The sequence below is a fragment of the Rutilus rutilus genome, assembly GCF_951802725.1.
Source record: "Rutilus rutilus genome assembly, chromosome: 24".
Classification (NCBI taxonomy): Eukaryota; Metazoa; Chordata; class Actinopteri; order Cypriniformes; family Leuciscidae; genus Rutilus; species Rutilus rutilus.
The window spans coordinates 32501-50000 of NC_140228.1; the positions used below are offsets into that span (position 1 = coordinate 32501).

Genomic DNA, 17500 nt, shown 5'->3' on the forward strand with positions numbered 1-17500 from the left:
GCGATCGATCGACAGAAGCATCCCTGTGTAGCTCTGATGTCACTTCTGTTCTGTGTCAGAATACAGTGAACATGCAGTCGTGTTCTGTGTGCTAAAGTATGAATGGCTGGTGTTTTCTGATTGAGTGTGTGTGTGTGTGTTGTACCGTGCAAGGCCTCCGTAGTCCAGTCCCTCCTCGCCCTTGAAGATTACATACAGACGACGCCTCAGATCATACGGCTTGAAGTTCATGATCTACAGTGAGGAGAGAAGAAGACACATTCAGAACCTGTCGGAGAGTCACATGACTGAAGCGGATGCTGTGTGTGTTCCTCGACCTGCTGGAACGAGTCTTCGAACAGCGTCTGTCGGGATACAGTGATCTTCACGTGGCTGGCGAGAGCGTTGGACTGCGAACACAGAGACATGCGTTAGGAAACGATACACACACTGGGGTTCATGTGTGTTGAAGAGTTGGGCGAGTGTTACCTGACACAAATAACGGAAATGAGCCAGTTTCCACCTGAAGCTTCGCTCGTATGCGATCTGTGGACCTTTAGTGCTGCTCAACACACACACACACACACACACACACACATTAGAGGAAAACAGCACCTGTAATGACACACAAGCTTTTTCCATCCACGTATTTACATCAGATGGAAATGCACATGAAATCTTAAAAACATGCGCATAAAAACATGTGCTCAATGATATGAAGATAGTTTTTATCCGACATGCCATAAACTCGATGGAAACACATTTACCAAATAAAACCCTCGATGTGCAACAATAAACTCATGTGACTTTGGCTCAGCGTCAGCTGTGATTGGATAACTGGATCAACCAGTGGACCAATGGCATCGCAGCATCTCTAATGTTGGTTTAGTGTTTCTGAAACACCGGAGTGTGTGATCAGAATGATTGGGTGTAATTCCAGAAGCGTCTCACACACGAGTGTGTTCCCGAACACCAGCATCCGAACGTCAGAGAACACGACAGCGTTTACTGTGTTTCGTCTGTCGCTCGAGACACACTCGTTGATGATGGAGGAGAAACACACAGGCTTCCACACTTACAGCAGCTTTTATTACTCTATTACTGATACTTCGCATCAGTATCCCAGATTCTGTTCTCTTAAACACGTGATGGATACTGTGCTTTATTCACAGATGTTTTATGTGATATTACTATTTTTTTTCACAAGTTTAATTCTCATGTTTGTCAGGAAACACAGCTACTGTCAGAGTTGGAGTTAGGGTTAGTGATCGACCGATATATCGGGCCGATATTTGCGGGTTTTACGTGTATCAGCATCGGCCGATACGCGGCCGCTGCGTTCGCCGATAGTTTTTTCCCGGCATTATTTACAGACAGGCGTCCGCAGGCAGCTCTGTGTTGCTGGAGACGCTGCAGTTCACGTGCAGCCCATGCACTGCCCCTCACACACTAGCAGAGTGCTGGAAGCCTCTTCAAGACAACGGTAAACTTTAAACTAAACTTTAAGCTTTAAACTTTCAAAGCATCTTTTAACTGTTTGACTAAGCTGAAATATTGCCATACACTTTGAAAGTGGAAACACGTTGCTCTCTATATGTGCGTGCAACTACACTGAAAAAAATATTCATTGAATTTACTAAAAAAATTGTATGGTAAGTGGTTGCACACAATTGATTTTAGCTACATTTAAACAAATGTATTAAGTTGAACTTATTCAATTTTAGTTCAACTTAATGCATTTGTTTAAATGTAGCTTAGATCAATTGTGTGCAACCACTTACCATACAATTTTTTTTCAGTGTATAGCTAAGTAAGTTTGTGGGTCCAAATGGAAAACGCGAATGCCTCATCTATAAAACTGCTTTAGGGACCTGAAAATAGATAAGTTTGAGGCTATCCATGCATACGGCAGCTGTTACGAACACTGGTCATAGGATTAAATAATGCCGACGTCGTTCCGTGATGTTTGTGGGAGTTTTATTCAGCGGCCACCTGGCTGAGGTTTGGACGTGTGCTCATAAAAGAAGCGACGCGGTTGCGACACGCATGCGATGCAGCACGCTCGTTTGTCCAGGCGCTCCTGTGCTGTGGTGAGATGAAAACATCTAAACTTTTCAGAATTCGCGCAAGCGCACGCAGGTCATGTGACAAAAAACAACTGACCTTTCCATGACAACATGGAAAGCTCGGCCGAACAGCTGATCATAGCTGGACAGGGCGGGTTTTTATTTCTCATCTCCATAAATATATGTAGTCGTAAAGGGCTAGAAATAAATTAATCCTTACTCGTCATCATGGAGATCGCAGTTCATGGTTGCATAGCAACGACAGACGACACAGGAGCGCAAGCGCTTGTAGAAAGGAGAAAGCGGCGCAGCCAATGCTTTCCACACGTCTTTAGACGCGATATGTGAACAGTCCCTAATTCAAAATAAACTGAGAATCTATTTGGTTTAAAATCGTTTTTGTTTTGTTTAAAATGGACTAGGTTGTAAATAGTTGGTTACTTTTAAAATTAAGTATATACTTTATTATGCTGCTTGCTTGTTGCTACTGTGTGCAATAGTGTAATTATTTTATTTATGCTTAAATATTTATTTTCAGAATTTATTTTCAGTATTTTTCAGTTAGGCCTAACCCTAAACACAGCTACTGTCGGCCTGATGGACTCACACGGATGATTTGCCGGTCCGCGGGTCACTGAAGGTCGTGGTGCGCGTGTTGTGATCCACGAAGTAGCGCACGCCTTCCCTGGTGTAGCGGATCTCCCAGCCCTCGGGGAGCGGGTCTTCGTTCTGTAGCCTGATTCACACACACACACACAAGCACACACACGCGTGATGAGAGCACACAGCAGATCTGAATCGTCTAGAGGACAGTCGTGAGCTTCACTCACCCTTGTGTTCGCGGATCTTCCCATTGCGTCGTCTTGGTGTTATGATTGACGAAGTAGACGCGATCGTTGTTGTCCACGCGGCGCTCTGAGAACACGAGCGCAACACACTCACGTTACACACACACACGCGTGTGCTAGCGAGAGAAACGCACCGACAGCAAATGCTAACTTACCCCAGCCCGGCGGCAGCGGCCCCAGAGGATCGTTCTCAGCCGACATCATGGAGGCCTGGATCAGACGAGAGAGAGAGAGAGAGAGGGAGGGAGAAAGAGTGAGTGCTGAACAACATCAGTGAGCAGATGAGTTACTCATGACCACACACACACACACACACACACACACACAGGTGATGTACCGAGTACAGGTATCTCTGGTTGAACTGATGCATGGCTCCCTGTAGCTGACTGCGCTGAGACTGCCACTGCTCGAAGTTCCTCACCGACTCCATGGTGGGCCGCTGCCATGTGGTGGTGCGGGTGTTGTGATCCACGTAATAAACCCTGCCACGGTTATCCACCCTGCGCTCCCAGCTGAGGTCAGAGAGTCCACACACACACACACAAGATCAATGACATGCATCAAAACATTAATAAATATACACATGAAAAACATTAGTACAATTAAGAAATACTCGTCTCAGACATACTCGTCTCAAATATACTCGTCTCAGACATACTCGTCTCAGACATACTCGTCTCAAATATACTCGTCTCAGACATACTCGTCTCAGACATACTCGTCTCAGAAATACTCGTCTCAGACATACTCGTCTCAGACATACTCGTCTCAGACATACTCGTCTCAGACATACTCGTCTCAAATATACTCGTCTCAGACATACTCGTCTCAGACATACTCGTCTCAGTCATACTCGTCTCAGACATACTCGTCTCAAATATACTCGTCTCAGAAATACTCGTCTCAGACATACTCGTCTCAAATATACTCGTCTCAAATATACTCGTCTCAGACATACTCGTCTCAGACATACTCGTCTCAGTCATACTCGTCTCAGACATACTCGTCTCAAATATACTCGTCTCAGACATACTCGTCTCAGACATACTCGTCTCAGACATACTCGTCTCAGTCATACTCGTCTCAGACATACTCGTCTCAGACATACTCGTCTCAGACATACTCGTCTCAGACATACTCGTCTCAGACATACTCGTCTCAAATATACTCGTCTCAGACATACTCGTCTCAAATATACTCGTCTCAGACATACTCGTCTCAAATATACTCGTCTCAGAAATACTCGTCTCAGACATACTCGTCTCAGACATACTCGTCTCAGACATATTCGTCTCAGACATACTCGTCTCAGACATACTCGTCTCAGACATACTCGTCTCAGACATATTCGTCTCAGTCATACTCGTCTCAGTCATACTCGTCTCAGACATACTCGTCTCAGACATACTCGTCTCAGACATATTCGTCTCAGAAATACTCGTCTCAGACATACTCGTCTCAGACATACTCGTCTCAGTCATACTCGTCTCAGACATACTCGTCTCAGACATACTCGTCTCAGTCATACTCGTCTCAGACATACTCGTCTCAGACATACTCGTCTCAGACATATTCGTCTCAGAAATACTCGTCTCAGACATACTCGTCTCAGACATACTCGTCTCAGACATATTCGTCTCAGACATACTCGTCTCAGACATACTCGTCTCAGACATACTCGTCTCAGACATACTCGTCTCAAATATACTCGTCTCAGACATACTCGTCTCAGTCATACTCGTCTCAGACATACTCGTCTCAGACATACTCGTCTCAGACATATTCGTCTCAGAAATACTCGTCTCAGACATACTCGTCTCAGACATACTCGTCTCAGACATACTCGTCTCAGACATACTCGTCTCAGACATACTCGTCTCAGTCATACTCGTCTCAGACATACTCGTCTCAGACATACTCGTCTCAGACATATTCGTCTCAGAAATACTCGTCTCAGACATACTCGTCTCAGAAATACTCGTCTCAGACATATTCGTCTCAGACATACTCGTCTCAGACATACTCGTCTCAGACATACTCGTCTCAGACATACTCGTCTCAGTCATACTCGTCTCAGACATACTCGTCTCAGACATACTCGTCTCAGACATACTCGTCTCAGACATACTCGTCTCAGAAATACTCGTCTCAGACATACTCGTCTCAGACATACTCGTCTCAGACATACTCGTCTCAGACATACTCGTCTCAGACATACTCGTCTCAGACATACTCGTCTCGGATATACTCGTCTCAGATATACTCGTCTCAGACATACTCGTCTCAGACATACTCGTCTCAGACATACTCGTCTCGGATATACTCGTCCCTGAAATACTCGTCTCAGACATACTCGTCTCAGAAATACTCGTCTCAGATATACTCGTCTCAGACATACTCGTCTCGGATATACTCGTCTCTGAAATACTCGTCCCTGAAATACTCGTCTCAGAAATACTCGTCTCGGATATACTCGTCTCAGAAATACTCGTCTCGGATATACTCGTCTCGGAAATACTTGTCTCACCCCAGCGGTAACGGCTGCGGTCTCTCCCATGTCGTCGTTCTCGTGTTGTGATCGACGTAGTACGTTCTGCCGTGAGGATCCTTTCTCTGTTCCCATCTGAGAAAACACATACTCACTCAGATTACAGTGCAACGGTCAAGCATGTGTGTGTGTTAGTGAGTGAGAGTGAGTGAGTGAGTGAGTGAGAGAGTGTGTGTAAGAGTGTGTATGAGTGTGTTTGAGTAAGTGAGAGTGAGTGTGTGTGTGTGTGTGAATCTGGCCCAGGTGTCAGCGGGTGTGTGTGTGTGAGAATCTGGCCCAGGTGGCAGCAGTGTGTGTGTGTGTGTGTGAGAGAGTGTGTGTGTGAGAGAGTCTGACCCTGGTGGCAATGTGTGTGTGTGTGTGTGAGAGAGAGACAGAGTCTGACCCGGGTGGCAGTGTGTGAGTGTGAGAGTGTGTGTGAGTGTTAGTGTGTGAGAGTGCATGTGAGAGTGTGTGTGTGTGTGTGAGAGAGTCTGACACGGGTGGCAGCGTGTGTGTTTGTGTGTGAGTCTGACCCGGGTGGCAGCGTGTGTGTGTGTGTGAGTCTGACCTGGGTGGCAGCGTGTGTGTGTGTGTGTGTGTGTGTGTGAGTCTGACCTGGGTGGCAGCGTGTGTGTGTGTGAGTATGACCTGGGTGGCAGTGTGAGAGTGTGAGTGTGTGAGAGTGTGTGAGTGTGTGTGTGAGAGAGACTGACCCGGGTGGCAGTGCGTGAGAGTGTGTGTGTGTGTGTGTGTGTGTTTGTGTGAGTGTTTGTGTGAGAGTGTGTGTGAGTCTGACCCGGGTGGCAGTGGTTCTGGTCCGGCTGCTGGCGGCTGCTGTCCTGGTTTCGCTCCCTCAGGGTCGGGTGAGCTGGAGGCAACCGGAGTGTGTGTGTGTGTGTGTGTGGCCGGCACTGCAGAAGTGGAGGCTGGTGATGATGCAGTGATGGCAGGAGCAGGAGCGCCACCTGCAGGAGAAGAGGAAGAACTGCAGGAAACATCAGCGGCGGGAGGAGCAGCGATGTCATCATCACCCGCAGACGAAACCTCACAGCCCTCGCCGTTCACTGACATACACAGACATCAATCATCATTCTGCTTTATTAGAAATATTCAAGACGAGTATTAAAAATAACTTTCTGTGAGATCCACAGGAAATGAGCAGCAGGAAGTGACACACGACTCTCACCGACTGCGCTGCTCACGTCACTGTTGCCAGGCTGCGGAGTGGGCGTGGCCTTTGGACTGGGAGTTTGGTGTGAAGGGGAGGAGTCTCTGTCTCCATTGAGGAGGGGGGAGGGGCTAAACTCGCTGTTGGCAGATGATGTGGGCGGAGCTTCATTCTCTGGTCCGTCTGAGCCGTTCACAGACCTGCAGAATCAAGTTAGAGAAATGTCAATCAATTCATTGTTTACTGATTATGATACAGAAGAGATACTGATGATGATGATGATGATGAGGTACAGACACACAATTATGTATAATTAAACCAATCATATATTCAGTTTTTTACCACTTTTTTTACAAACACACAGTCATAAGCATGAAAGAGCTGATGATCTGCTCATGTCACGAGGAACCAGAGAACCCTCCTCCTCCTCCTCCTCACCTGTTCTGCGTCTCGTCCCGGTTCTCGTGAAGAGCGTCTCCGTTCTGATGGACTTCTGTAAGACAGACAGAGGGATGACACGGGCAGCCTGATGTCAGAGGCCAGAGGTCAGAGGTCAGATCAGGGGTCTTACTGCTCGCAGTGGTGGGGTTTCCGTTGTGCATGTGCAGCGGGTCAAACGAGAGCCCGTCCAGGAACACTGTGAGTTCACCGGTGGACACGACTCCATTCTTACCGTCCACGGTCAGTGTCAACACCTCTCGCACGTTCTCCACTGAAACAACATCACACCAGTCTCTGCTGTCACACACATTATAGTCCGGGACCTTCATGCTCTCTCTGCACACTACATGTCAAGGAATCTTAAAATATTATATTTATGCAGATTTTTTGAATATTTTTGTTATCATTTTTATTTCATTTACCTCTAAATTACAAGTATTTCCCAATAAGAATCTGGAGTGTAACGATATTCAAACCGAACTGAAAAACCGCGATACACCCACAGTACGTATGCCGATACTCTCATGGCGACACTCATACCAAACATGCTCCTGATGCCCCGCCCACCCTGACCCGTTGCTCCGCCCCCTGATGACCCACCCACCCTGACCCATTGCTCCGCCCCCTGATGATCCCTACAGGCTTGTTCGACTTCATGCAGCTCTGCGCAGACCAATCGGCGGCTGACTTGAAGCAGTGCATGCCGGTTAGAAATTATGTCCGACTTGATACAGCGCCGACGCCACGTGACTGTGACGTATGCCATCAAAGCACCGCGAGAGCGATTGGAGAGTAGCCGGGGAACTCAGCCAGCGCAGCTTCTCAAGAGCGGCTGCACGAGGGCTGATGACGACACAGCTGTTCCACGATTGGCCGGATTCACCGCATGACAACGATCACGTGTGTTTCGTGTTTATTTAAACAGCTTTACTTCCTCTAAAGCTCACAAATCAGTTTTTTATAACAGTAAACACTCTTTTCATGTAGTTGCGATGTTATATTGTGTCATGTTTATCAAATTAAAACTGATTAAAAAATGTAGACTCCACTTCATTGATAGTAGCTGATATTGAACTTTATTCTTGTTCAAACAGACGCTGTATGAAGCAGTACATAAAGTATTGAATGAAAATGTCTCTGAAACATTGTGTATTATTTGGCAAATATTCCATTTATTTCACTTCAGCTGCGGTAAAGTATGCAAACACCACGTGAGCGGTCACTACGGGAACCAGAAAGTGTCCGACTTCACGTCTCCGTTTGCAGCTCCTCCCCGATCGGTTACATCCAGCCGCAGCCGATGTCCAACACACCTTACCACCCCGCCCCATTGCTCCGCCTCCTGATGTGATGCCCACCCCCCCGACCCGTTGCCCCACCCCCCCAAAAAAATAAAAAATAAAAATAAAGAGCACTTTTATGTCTAGTTTTCTCCCCGCTGCTGTACAGAACCTGTCAGTTGTGTGTCCCGTTACACCCCTAATTATAATATAATTAAAGCACAATGACTTAAATCCAAAACACCCTTTCAGGGCCACAGATCAGTGACACGCTGCTGTGGAAGAAAACGACATAAAATGCCATTTTATAATTATGGCCTCAAAGTTCCAACTGGAAAATTTAGAGTAAAACAATTTCAAGCAAATTCCCTTCTTTAAGCATCCAGGTATACATTTAGACATGAATCATGAATAATGTTTCTGGCATGTGTAATCAGGCTCAGGATCAGACGTACGTTTGCCGTCATGTTTCCGGAGGGTCCCAATCAGGTCCAGTGAGGCTTTTCCCAGCAGAGTGTCAGCCTTCAGCGTGTGGTGACTCCAAACCCTGAAATCCAGCTGCGAGTGTGGCGTAATATTCCTGAACACAGAGTCAGCAAATAAACTAACACTCGCTTCATGTCCTCTGTTACACTGCAGAGAAAACACTGATTACTCCATTAAAAGCTGCAACAGAGAGTCAGTCAATTAGCAGCATAAAGCCTGGATGTGTTTCTGACAGTCAGTGAACAGCTGGAGGGTTAGGGTTAGGGTTACTCTGCAGGATCAGGGTTAGGCTACACTAGGGTTAGGGTTAGGCTACAGGGTCAGGGTTAGGGTTACTCTAGACTAGGGGGATCAGGCTTACGTCTAAGATTAAAGTCAGACCAATCTACTTCTTATGTAACTGATGACCAGTCTTAAAGAAAAGAGCAGATAACACTAGTCTGAGCGGTGAAGCGCTTCCCTCGAGACTCACAGCGTCAGGCGCTCGTCCCACTTGGGATTGGAGGAACTGTGGGATTTGGCGGTTTTCTTGCTCTCTCCCTCTGATGTCACTTCCACATAGATGGTCGTTCCAAACCAGTTCTTCTTCCTCTTGAGTTTGGCACAGGAAACTGCCACATGCAGACACAACACACATCAGCACGTGAAGAAAACATGTCACTTCCTGTTCCTGCTGGCGTGGACTTACCGACGGCGTGCAGCTCTCTGGCGTTATTGCTACAGTCGCTTCTGGAGGAGCCCGTGGCCATGACCTCAAACACACCACACACTCCATCAACTACAGGACCTGAGGGAGCACACACTCACATGCACATCATCACTCGTATCACTTGACATCTGCATTTATAATGTGACAGAGATTAATTCCTCAGCGTGAGACACACACACTGGTTTAAAATCGGACTGTTTAAATCAGAGGGGAGAAAATGTCCTTTTATTTCTACATTATGACAATTTTTGATGCAAATATTCTACTAACATTAAAAGAGCCCTTTGGGAAAACATATTATAAACATAAAATATAAAATGTAACATAAAATATAAAATCACTTCATGACCCCTTCTAACCAGATTCTAAACTTCACATCCAACTAACAATCCGCACCACTTCATCCCCAAACTAACAGAATAACCCTTTCTTCAACTCACAGCTGATGCGCGAGAGCCTGAGGATCTTCAGCCGTCACTGCGAGCCATGATTCACTGCAACACAAGACACTCACAATCACACAATCACACAACACAACCGGTTCCTCCTTCAGACAGAGAGAAGCCAACGCTCATGTTCCGGCTCATGTCTGCTGAGGTTAGCGCTGTGAGGTGTGAATCTGACCAACATCTGGGTGACCTTTCTGAGGTCAAGGCTTCATTCATAACGTACAGTTTCCCTAAACCGCAGGGCTGATGGGAGAACCCGAGGCCCGGCACACACACGTTTGTGTTATTCTGAACAGTCAGTGTCCACAAGCTGCGTTTACTGGCAGTTCAATTAGGGTTAGACACATTATTATATTTAATATAAATGCAGTTTACACTACCTGTTTTTTCAGAAGTAAATGCAGTTAGGGTGAGGGTGAACAAAATTACAAGAAACACTCAGAAAAGGAGTGACACCTGTATTTATTTACCTGTCTGTCTGATATAAAGTCAGTGTTTGTAACTTCTCTCACTGTGAATTGATGTTTATATACAAGCCTTTAGGATTTGTCTGCTTCTCTATCTGTCCATACGCTGATCAAATAATATATATATAAACATATAGCAGCTATGAGTGTTTATAATAAGGTGTCTATCCTCTGTGTGTTTATCTGTCGGTCTCTCTGCGGCCTGTTACCGGCGCTCATTAATGACTTCACCGACGCACAAATGATCTTAAATGAGTTTTAAGTCGTTAATTGTTCATGTGTGTGAATCAGGGACATGTGAATCAGATTGTGTTGTGTAATTCAGTGACTGAACGGCAAATATTCCGGCGTTTATCCGCAGACTCATGCTAACAGGCTATCACATTAGCTTCACGGCTAACGCGCTCTGACACGATTAAACGACAAACAAACTGTCATTGTGAACAAACACACATTACTGACAGACTCACAGAGTCCTTCACACACCTGTGTGTGTCTCTCACACACTCATCCAGATGTGCGTTTGACAGTAATCGGGATTAATCTGGATCAGGCCTGAAGCCGCACCGCCATTTTCACATTTTAACCTGCAGATCGACGGCGAAACTCTGCAGTGACTTTAAAAAGCGTTAAACTAGTCAATGACATTAAACTAATCAGACAAAGAGTTAAACTCACCAGAAGCTGCAGCTGCGAGTCTCTGCGACTCAAACTAACTGAAGTGAACTAAACAGAACAGGCTCCTCCTACTGACTGACTGACAGACACACACACACACACACACACACACACACACACACACACACACACACACTCTCTCTCATACACAAATACGCACACACTCAAACTTTCATACTCACTGACAGACAGACAGACACACACACACTCTCTCTAACACACACACACACCGTTTACAGTATAATCGAGTGAGCAGTTTATATTTTACTGCAAAGTGAAAAACGACAGTGAAACATCGCAGCACTTCTAGTATTTATAATGGAAGTTTATTGTGAAACTGAATGAAATGTTTATCTGATTCCACTCACAGCTCAGTTTTAGATCGATGATCTTTGAACAGAAAACAGTGACAGTGAAGTACAAGATTAACTTCACACTGTATTCATCAACTATATACAGACTTCACCTCTTCACTTCTAAAGATCAGAACGGTGGAAATTCCGCCACCGAAAATATTTCTCAGTTAATCCACTTCCTCTGAACATCATAAGCATATTTGCATAACGGTTATAGAACAATTAGCTCCATAAACATGAACTGGAAACGGATTAAACAAAACATAACAAATACAAACATTAGTGATATTGCTGTAAACGTAAAGACAATAGAGTTTAATAGAGTTTAAATCACTTCAGCGGATCCCACGCTTTGGCTGAGTAAAAACCTGATCCATCCATCCATCCATCACACACCTGGAGTTCTGGACCCAGGAGGAGCACATCTTAATATGTGTCATATAAATACATAAAATTCTGCTGAGGGAAAAGACGCAAGGCACCGTATCATCAGTGAAACTCATGGAGTGTGTGTGTGTGTGTGTGTGTGTGGGAAGGCACACGGCTTTACCGTGGTGTCCGGACATGATTTCATCAAGTAGTGTAGAAGCATCTATCCCATAATCCCTCAGGACGTAAAGTGCATGATGTGGAGCTTCAGGCCTCGCTGTGATCAACACACACACACACACACCAGGAAATATGGCTTCAGTGAACTAAACACACACTAGCAGCATCTCACCACGATTATGACCTCAAATCCACAGATGCACGAATGAGCAGGAACATGTGATCTGTGGAGTGATGTCATCATCAACTGAGCTGATGTCATGTGAAAGCGGCTCGAAGAGTCACGTGTGTGTGTGTGTGTGTGTGTGTGTGTGTGTGTGTGTGTGTGAGTCTCGTCATGTGAGAACCGCTCGACAGACCGAAAAGTCACGTGTGTGTGTGTGTGAGTCTCACTCATTTACACCTCAAAAACAAGAAATAAAACCTAGATGTGACCCTGAGATGCTCCTCCAGCCGCGGCTGAACCCAGCGTCAGTGTGATTGTCTGAGCGATCCTGCCGGCTGTGTGTGTGTGTGTGTGTGTGTGTGTGTGTCTTTGGGCTGAGCGGACTCCTCCGTCCACAGGAACACGGTAAAGGAGATGTTAGTGTTCTAGAGGAGTGACCTGGATCACAGGAGGAGAAGAGCTGCTGACGGCAGGACCACACCAACACACTGAGCTCTGAGACGACTGCAGCGCACACCTGCACGCACACACACACACACACACACACGTTAGTGCGTCTGCATCATGGTTGTGTGGATCACACTGTTTTAAAGTCGTGATGAAATGGAAGTAACAACAGATCTTTTCTTCCGTATTGTGACATGGATTATTGAAAAAGGACAAAATGTAGGGCGGGGCTTGTTTCTAGGCATCAGTTGTTGATTGGATGTTGAGATGTGGGCGTGGCACTCAAGTGTATGCAGATGAGCGTGAGCTTGAGGGCGGAGTTTAAGCGAGCTAGATGATTGGAGAAGATCATTAACTCACTGTTGTTCCTCCAGCAGCTCCTGATCGGCTTCAGCCGCTGAAGACTCGACGTCCACACTGCTGTCACTGCCCGACACACACGGGCTCTCAGGAGTCAGGACCGCACCGCTAAACACACACACACACACACACACACAGAGAGAGAGACAGAGAGAGAGAGAGAGAGAGACAGAGAGAGAGAGAGAGAGTCAGCTGGACCCGTCTGTCTGTCTGTCTGTACACCTGTCTGTCTGTCTGTACACCTGTCTGTCTGTCTGTCTGTCTGTCACCTGTCTGTCTGTCTGTCTGTCTGTACACCTGTCTGTCTGTCACCTGTCTGTCTGTACACCTGTCACCTGTCTGTCTGTACACCTGTCTGTCTGTCACCTGTCTGTCTGTACACCTATCTGTCTGTCTGTCTGTCTGTCACCTGTCTGTACACCTGTCTGTCTGTCACCTGTCTGTCTGTCTGTACACCTGTCACCTGTCTGTCTACCTGTCTGTCAGTCTGTACACCTGTCTGTCTGTCTGTCTACCTGTCTGTCTGTCTGTACACCTGTCTGTCTGTCTGTCTACCTGTCTGTCTGTCTGTACACCTGTCTGTCTGTATGTCTGTCTGTCTGTCTGTACACTTGTCTGTCTGTCTGTCTGTCTACCTGTCTGTCTGTACACCTGTCTGTCTGTACACCTGTCTGTATGTCTGTCTACCTGTCTGTCTGTCTGTCTGTACACCTGTCTGTCTGTCTGTACACCCATCACCTGTCTGCCTGTACACCTGTCTGTCTGTACACCTGTCACCTATCTGTCTGTCACCTGTCTGTCTGTACACCTGTCTGTCTGTCTGTCTGTCTGTACACCTGTCTGTCTGTCTGTACACCTGTCTGTCTGTACACCTGTCACCTATCTGTCTGTCACCTGTCTGTCTGTCTGTCTGTCTGTCTGTACACCTGTCTTGTCTTGTCTTGTCTGTCTGTCTGTACACCTGTCTGTCTGTCTGTCTGTCTGTCTGTACACCTGTCTGTCTGTCTGTCTGTACACCTGTCTTGTCTTGTCTGTCTGTCTGTCTGTACACCTGTCTGTCTGTCTGTCTGTCTGTCTGTCTGTACACCTGCACTGCTGTGTGAGTTTGGATTTACTTGATTCGCCCTTCCAGTGTTTGGATGTGCCGCTCTTTCTCCTCCAGTGTTTTCTTCAAGCAGTTTATCTCTCGCTGCTTTTCAAGAAGCTCCTTCTGAAGCCTGTAGTTGCTCTCCTCTAGAGTCTCACAGAACGCCTGCACACACACACACACACACACACACACACACACACAGAAGACGTCTTCTCATTGGATAAAGCCAAACTTTCTCATGAATAATTTTGAGACACAGACATTAATGTAGTATAGCACTAGATGCTAACATTGTCTTCTATGACATGTAATACAAATATCTCTGTTAACATCTATAAATGCAGTTTATTATAGAGTGGCGCAGGGATGATGTCAGAACCCAGAAGACTCATTCGTTCTGCCCATAAAACCTCAAGGGAACCAGCGGGGAACTAATCTTCGGGTTCTGACACCAGCCTGTTCCACGAGTCTGTGAAGTGTGTGTGCTCTGGACATCATATTCACACTCACTGACTTGAACTGAACTGTCTTCATCACTGAATCATTATCGTCCCGTTATTACTGTGAAGCTGCAGAAGAAAGCGGACTCACCCGACTCTCCTCCAGACTGTCGAACGGGCCGGGCGGTTCATCCAGACACAAGAACTCCCGAACCGCCACACTGAAGAACAGTGGAGTCCGTCACACACACACTTCAGTCACGCGTGCAGGTGTATGTGTGTGCGAGCAGCTCACCAGTGGGCGATGTCTTTATGGGCCACCAGGTTCTGGAGGAAGGCCTGCAGGCCCAGCTGACGGTCCTCCAAGAACTCCGTCTCGTAGTTGTCTTTGAACCAGCGTTTGGGAGGCAGAGCGAGTCTGAACCCCGGGAACATCTCCTTCAGCTGGAGAGGAACGGGTCAGAGCTTTAGAGGAACGGGTCAGAGCTTTAGAGGAACGTCATCACTGTATAACCTCCATCTCACTGACCTTGTCGTTGAGTCTGGAGAAGTCGGTGTAGCGTCTGAACACGACCCAGCTCTCGTCCAGAGTCTTCCTCACCAGAACCTTATAGACCTGCAGCACATTCACAAACACCGATCTGCCAAAGTCACGTGACTTCAGTAAACAAGGCTTTGCTACATCATGTCAATGAACCAATGAGTTTTATAATAAACCATCTTAATAGCACATTTAAAAGAGCTAATGCTATAAACAGCCAAAACTGTGTTTCCTAATCGCAAAAGGATCAGATATTCAAGTTTTATTTTTCAAAATGTATCACTAAGTAGATAATGCCTATGAATAATACTTCTCAGTCTCCAAATATTGCTTCCCAGATAATGTGATTTTCAGGCTGTGAAACTGAAGTAATTTCAAGGGCTGAAAGACAGGATTAGAACAGAAATATTGTACAGGCCTTGGGTTAGGCTTAGGGTTGGGGTTAGGGACACACTCTTGATATAGGCTTAGGGTTAGGGACACACTCTTGATATAGGCTTAGGGTTAGGGACACACTCTTGATATAGGGTTAGGGTTAGGGACACACTCTTGATATAGGGTTAGGGTTAGGGACACACTCTTGATATAGGGTTGGGGTTAGGGACACACTCTTGATATAGGGTTGGGGTTAGGGGCACACTCTTGATATAGGCTTAGGGTTAGGGACACACTCTTGATATAGGGTTAGGGTTAGGGACACACTCTTGATATAGGGTTGGGGTTAGGGACACACTCTTGATATAGGCTTAGGGTTAGGGACACACTCTTGATATAGGCTTAGGGTTAGGGACACACTCTTGATATAGGGTTAGGGTTAGGGACACACTCTTGATATAGGCTTAGGGTTAGGGACACACTCTTGATATAGGCTTAGGGTTAGGGACACACTCTTGATATAGGCTTAGGGTTAGGGACACACTCTTGATATAGGGTTAGGGTTAGGGACACACTCTTGATATAGGCTTAGGGTTAGGGACACACTCTTGATACAGGCTTAGGGTTAGGGACACACTCTTGATATAGGCTTAGGGTTAGGGACACACTCTTGATATAGGGTTGGGGTTAGGGACACACTCTTGATATAGGCTTAGGGTTAGGGACACACTCTTGATATAGGCTTAGGGTTAGGGACACACTCTTGATATAGGGTTAGGGTTAGGGACACACTCTTGATATAGGCTTAGGGTTAGGGACACACTCTTGATACAGGCTTAGGGTTAGGGACACACTCTTGATATAGGCTTAGGGTTAGGGACACACTCTTGATATAGGGTTAGGGTTAGGGACACACTCTTGATATAGGCTTAGGGTTAGGGACACACTCTTGATATAGGCTTAGGGTTAGGGACACACTCTTGATATAGGGTTGGGGTTAGGGACACACTCTTGATATAGGGTTGGGGTTAGGGACACACTCTTGATATAGGCTTAGGGTTAGGGACACACTCTTGATATAGGCTTAGGGTTAGGGACACACTCTTGATATAGGCTTAGGGTTAGGGACACACTCTTGATATAGGCTTAGGGTTAGGGACACACTCTTGATATAGGCTTAGGGTTAGGGACACACTCTTGATATAGGCTTAGGGTTAGGGACACACTCTTGATATAGGCTTAGGGTTAGGGACACACTCTTGATATAGGCTTAGGGTTAGGGACACACTCTTGATATAGACGAGGTTTGAACTAATCTGAGACAGTGCAACAACACCCTGTAATTCCAGTTTACCCAGAAGACTCTGACAGTGCTCCTGCCCTGCCTGATCAATAGCCTATATTAAAAAAAAAAATAAAATAAAAAAAATTCTTTGCCAAGACATATACATTTATCTACTGGAATAGAGCAGTGTAAATATAAGGCCATCCTCAAGCTTACGGTCGGCTACTGGTATAACCCTAACTAACCCTAACTCCATCTGACACGCTTTCTGTTCAGCGATCAGCGGTTGTTGTTATGCGCTGGGCTAACGTTAGCAGGTTTTCAGTTGCGGATAGTTAACGTTAGTTACTGTGCTGTAGCTTTGGCTGTGTTCACTGCATATTCCACAAATGAACGTGCCATAACGAACATGCAATACTAACATTACATTATCACACAAAGTACTCTCAGCCACTAATGGCCCTTCAGACAGGACGCGGAATGCTATGAAACCCATTTATGTCAATGTGCCGCGCGAGGATGTTTCGTTGCTGCGGCGACCAAAGCAGAGCACAGCATTGGCGAGCTCACGCACACCGCGCTCAAAGTTCAAAATAGTTCAACTTTTACCGCTGCGCTCTGTGACGATTACACGCACGGCCAATAGAAACGGGGCATCCAAACGATGCGCGGAAATCAAAATGAAAACTCCGCCTACTTTTGCTCTGGCCAGCGTAGCGCTAATCGCTCTGTATGTGAAGGGCTACATTTTATTTCTCCATTTTAATAAACTAACTATTCAGCCAGATCG

General features: G+C 46.2%; 2 protein-coding genes across 6 annotated transcripts in view; both read right to left on the reverse strand.

Annotated features, from left to right (window-relative positions):
- The window catches only part of wwp1 (WW domain containing E3 ubiquitin protein ligase 1), a 19218-nt gene extending 8020 nt beyond the window's left edge, over positions 1 to 11198 (reverse strand). Inside the window, exons 1-17 of the mRNA XM_084398117.1 lie at positions 11102 to 11198; positions 9948 to 10001; positions 9487 to 9585; positions 9271 to 9409; positions 8768 to 8892; positions 7163 to 7303; positions 7030 to 7084; positions 6610 to 6791; positions 6220 to 6487; positions 5421 to 5516; positions 3231 to 3405; positions 3049 to 3103; positions 2876 to 2960; positions 2653 to 2781; positions 469 to 541; positions 318 to 389; positions 146 to 234 (exon numbers count right to left, since the gene is read on the reverse strand). Coding sequence (XP_084254243.1) covers positions 146 to 234; positions 318 to 389; positions 469 to 541; positions 2653 to 2781; positions 2876 to 2960; positions 3049 to 3103; positions 3231 to 3405; positions 5421 to 5516; positions 6220 to 6487; positions 6610 to 6791; positions 7030 to 7084; positions 7163 to 7303; positions 8768 to 8892; positions 9271 to 9409; positions 9487 to 9547 — 1745 coding nt within the window. The 5' untranslated portion in view covers positions 9548 to 9585; positions 9948 to 10001; positions 11102 to 11198. The remainder of the gene's footprint in view (positions 1 to 145; positions 235 to 317; positions 390 to 468; positions 542 to 2652; positions 2782 to 2875; positions 2961 to 3048; positions 3104 to 3230; positions 3406 to 5420; positions 5517 to 6219; positions 6488 to 6609; positions 6792 to 7029; positions 7085 to 7162; positions 7304 to 8767; positions 8893 to 9270; positions 9410 to 9486; positions 9586 to 9947; positions 10002 to 11101) is intronic.
- Positions 11199 to 12314: 1116 nt separating this feature from the next.
- Positions 12315 to 17500, reverse strand: part of snx16 (sorting nexin 16) — an 8048-nt gene continuing 2862 nt past the window's right edge. For 4 of the 5 annotated variants that reach the window (XM_084398122.1, XM_084398121.1, XM_084398119.1 and 1 more), the window contains exons 3-8: positions 15039 to 15125; positions 14805 to 14953; positions 14661 to 14730; positions 14095 to 14231; positions 12980 to 13087; positions 12315 to 12689 (exon numbers count right to left, since the gene is read on the reverse strand). In XM_084398122.1, the coding sequence (XP_084254248.1) occupies positions 12590 to 12689; positions 12980 to 13087; positions 14095 to 14231; positions 14661 to 14730; positions 14805 to 14953; positions 15039 to 15125 (651 nt within the window). In that variant the 3' untranslated portion in view covers positions 12315 to 12589. Of the gene's footprint in view, positions 12690 to 12979; positions 13088 to 14094; positions 14232 to 14660; positions 14731 to 14804; positions 14954 to 15038; positions 15126 to 17500 lie in introns of those variants that run through there. The other variant, XR_014626090.1, reaches the window with a different exon arrangement.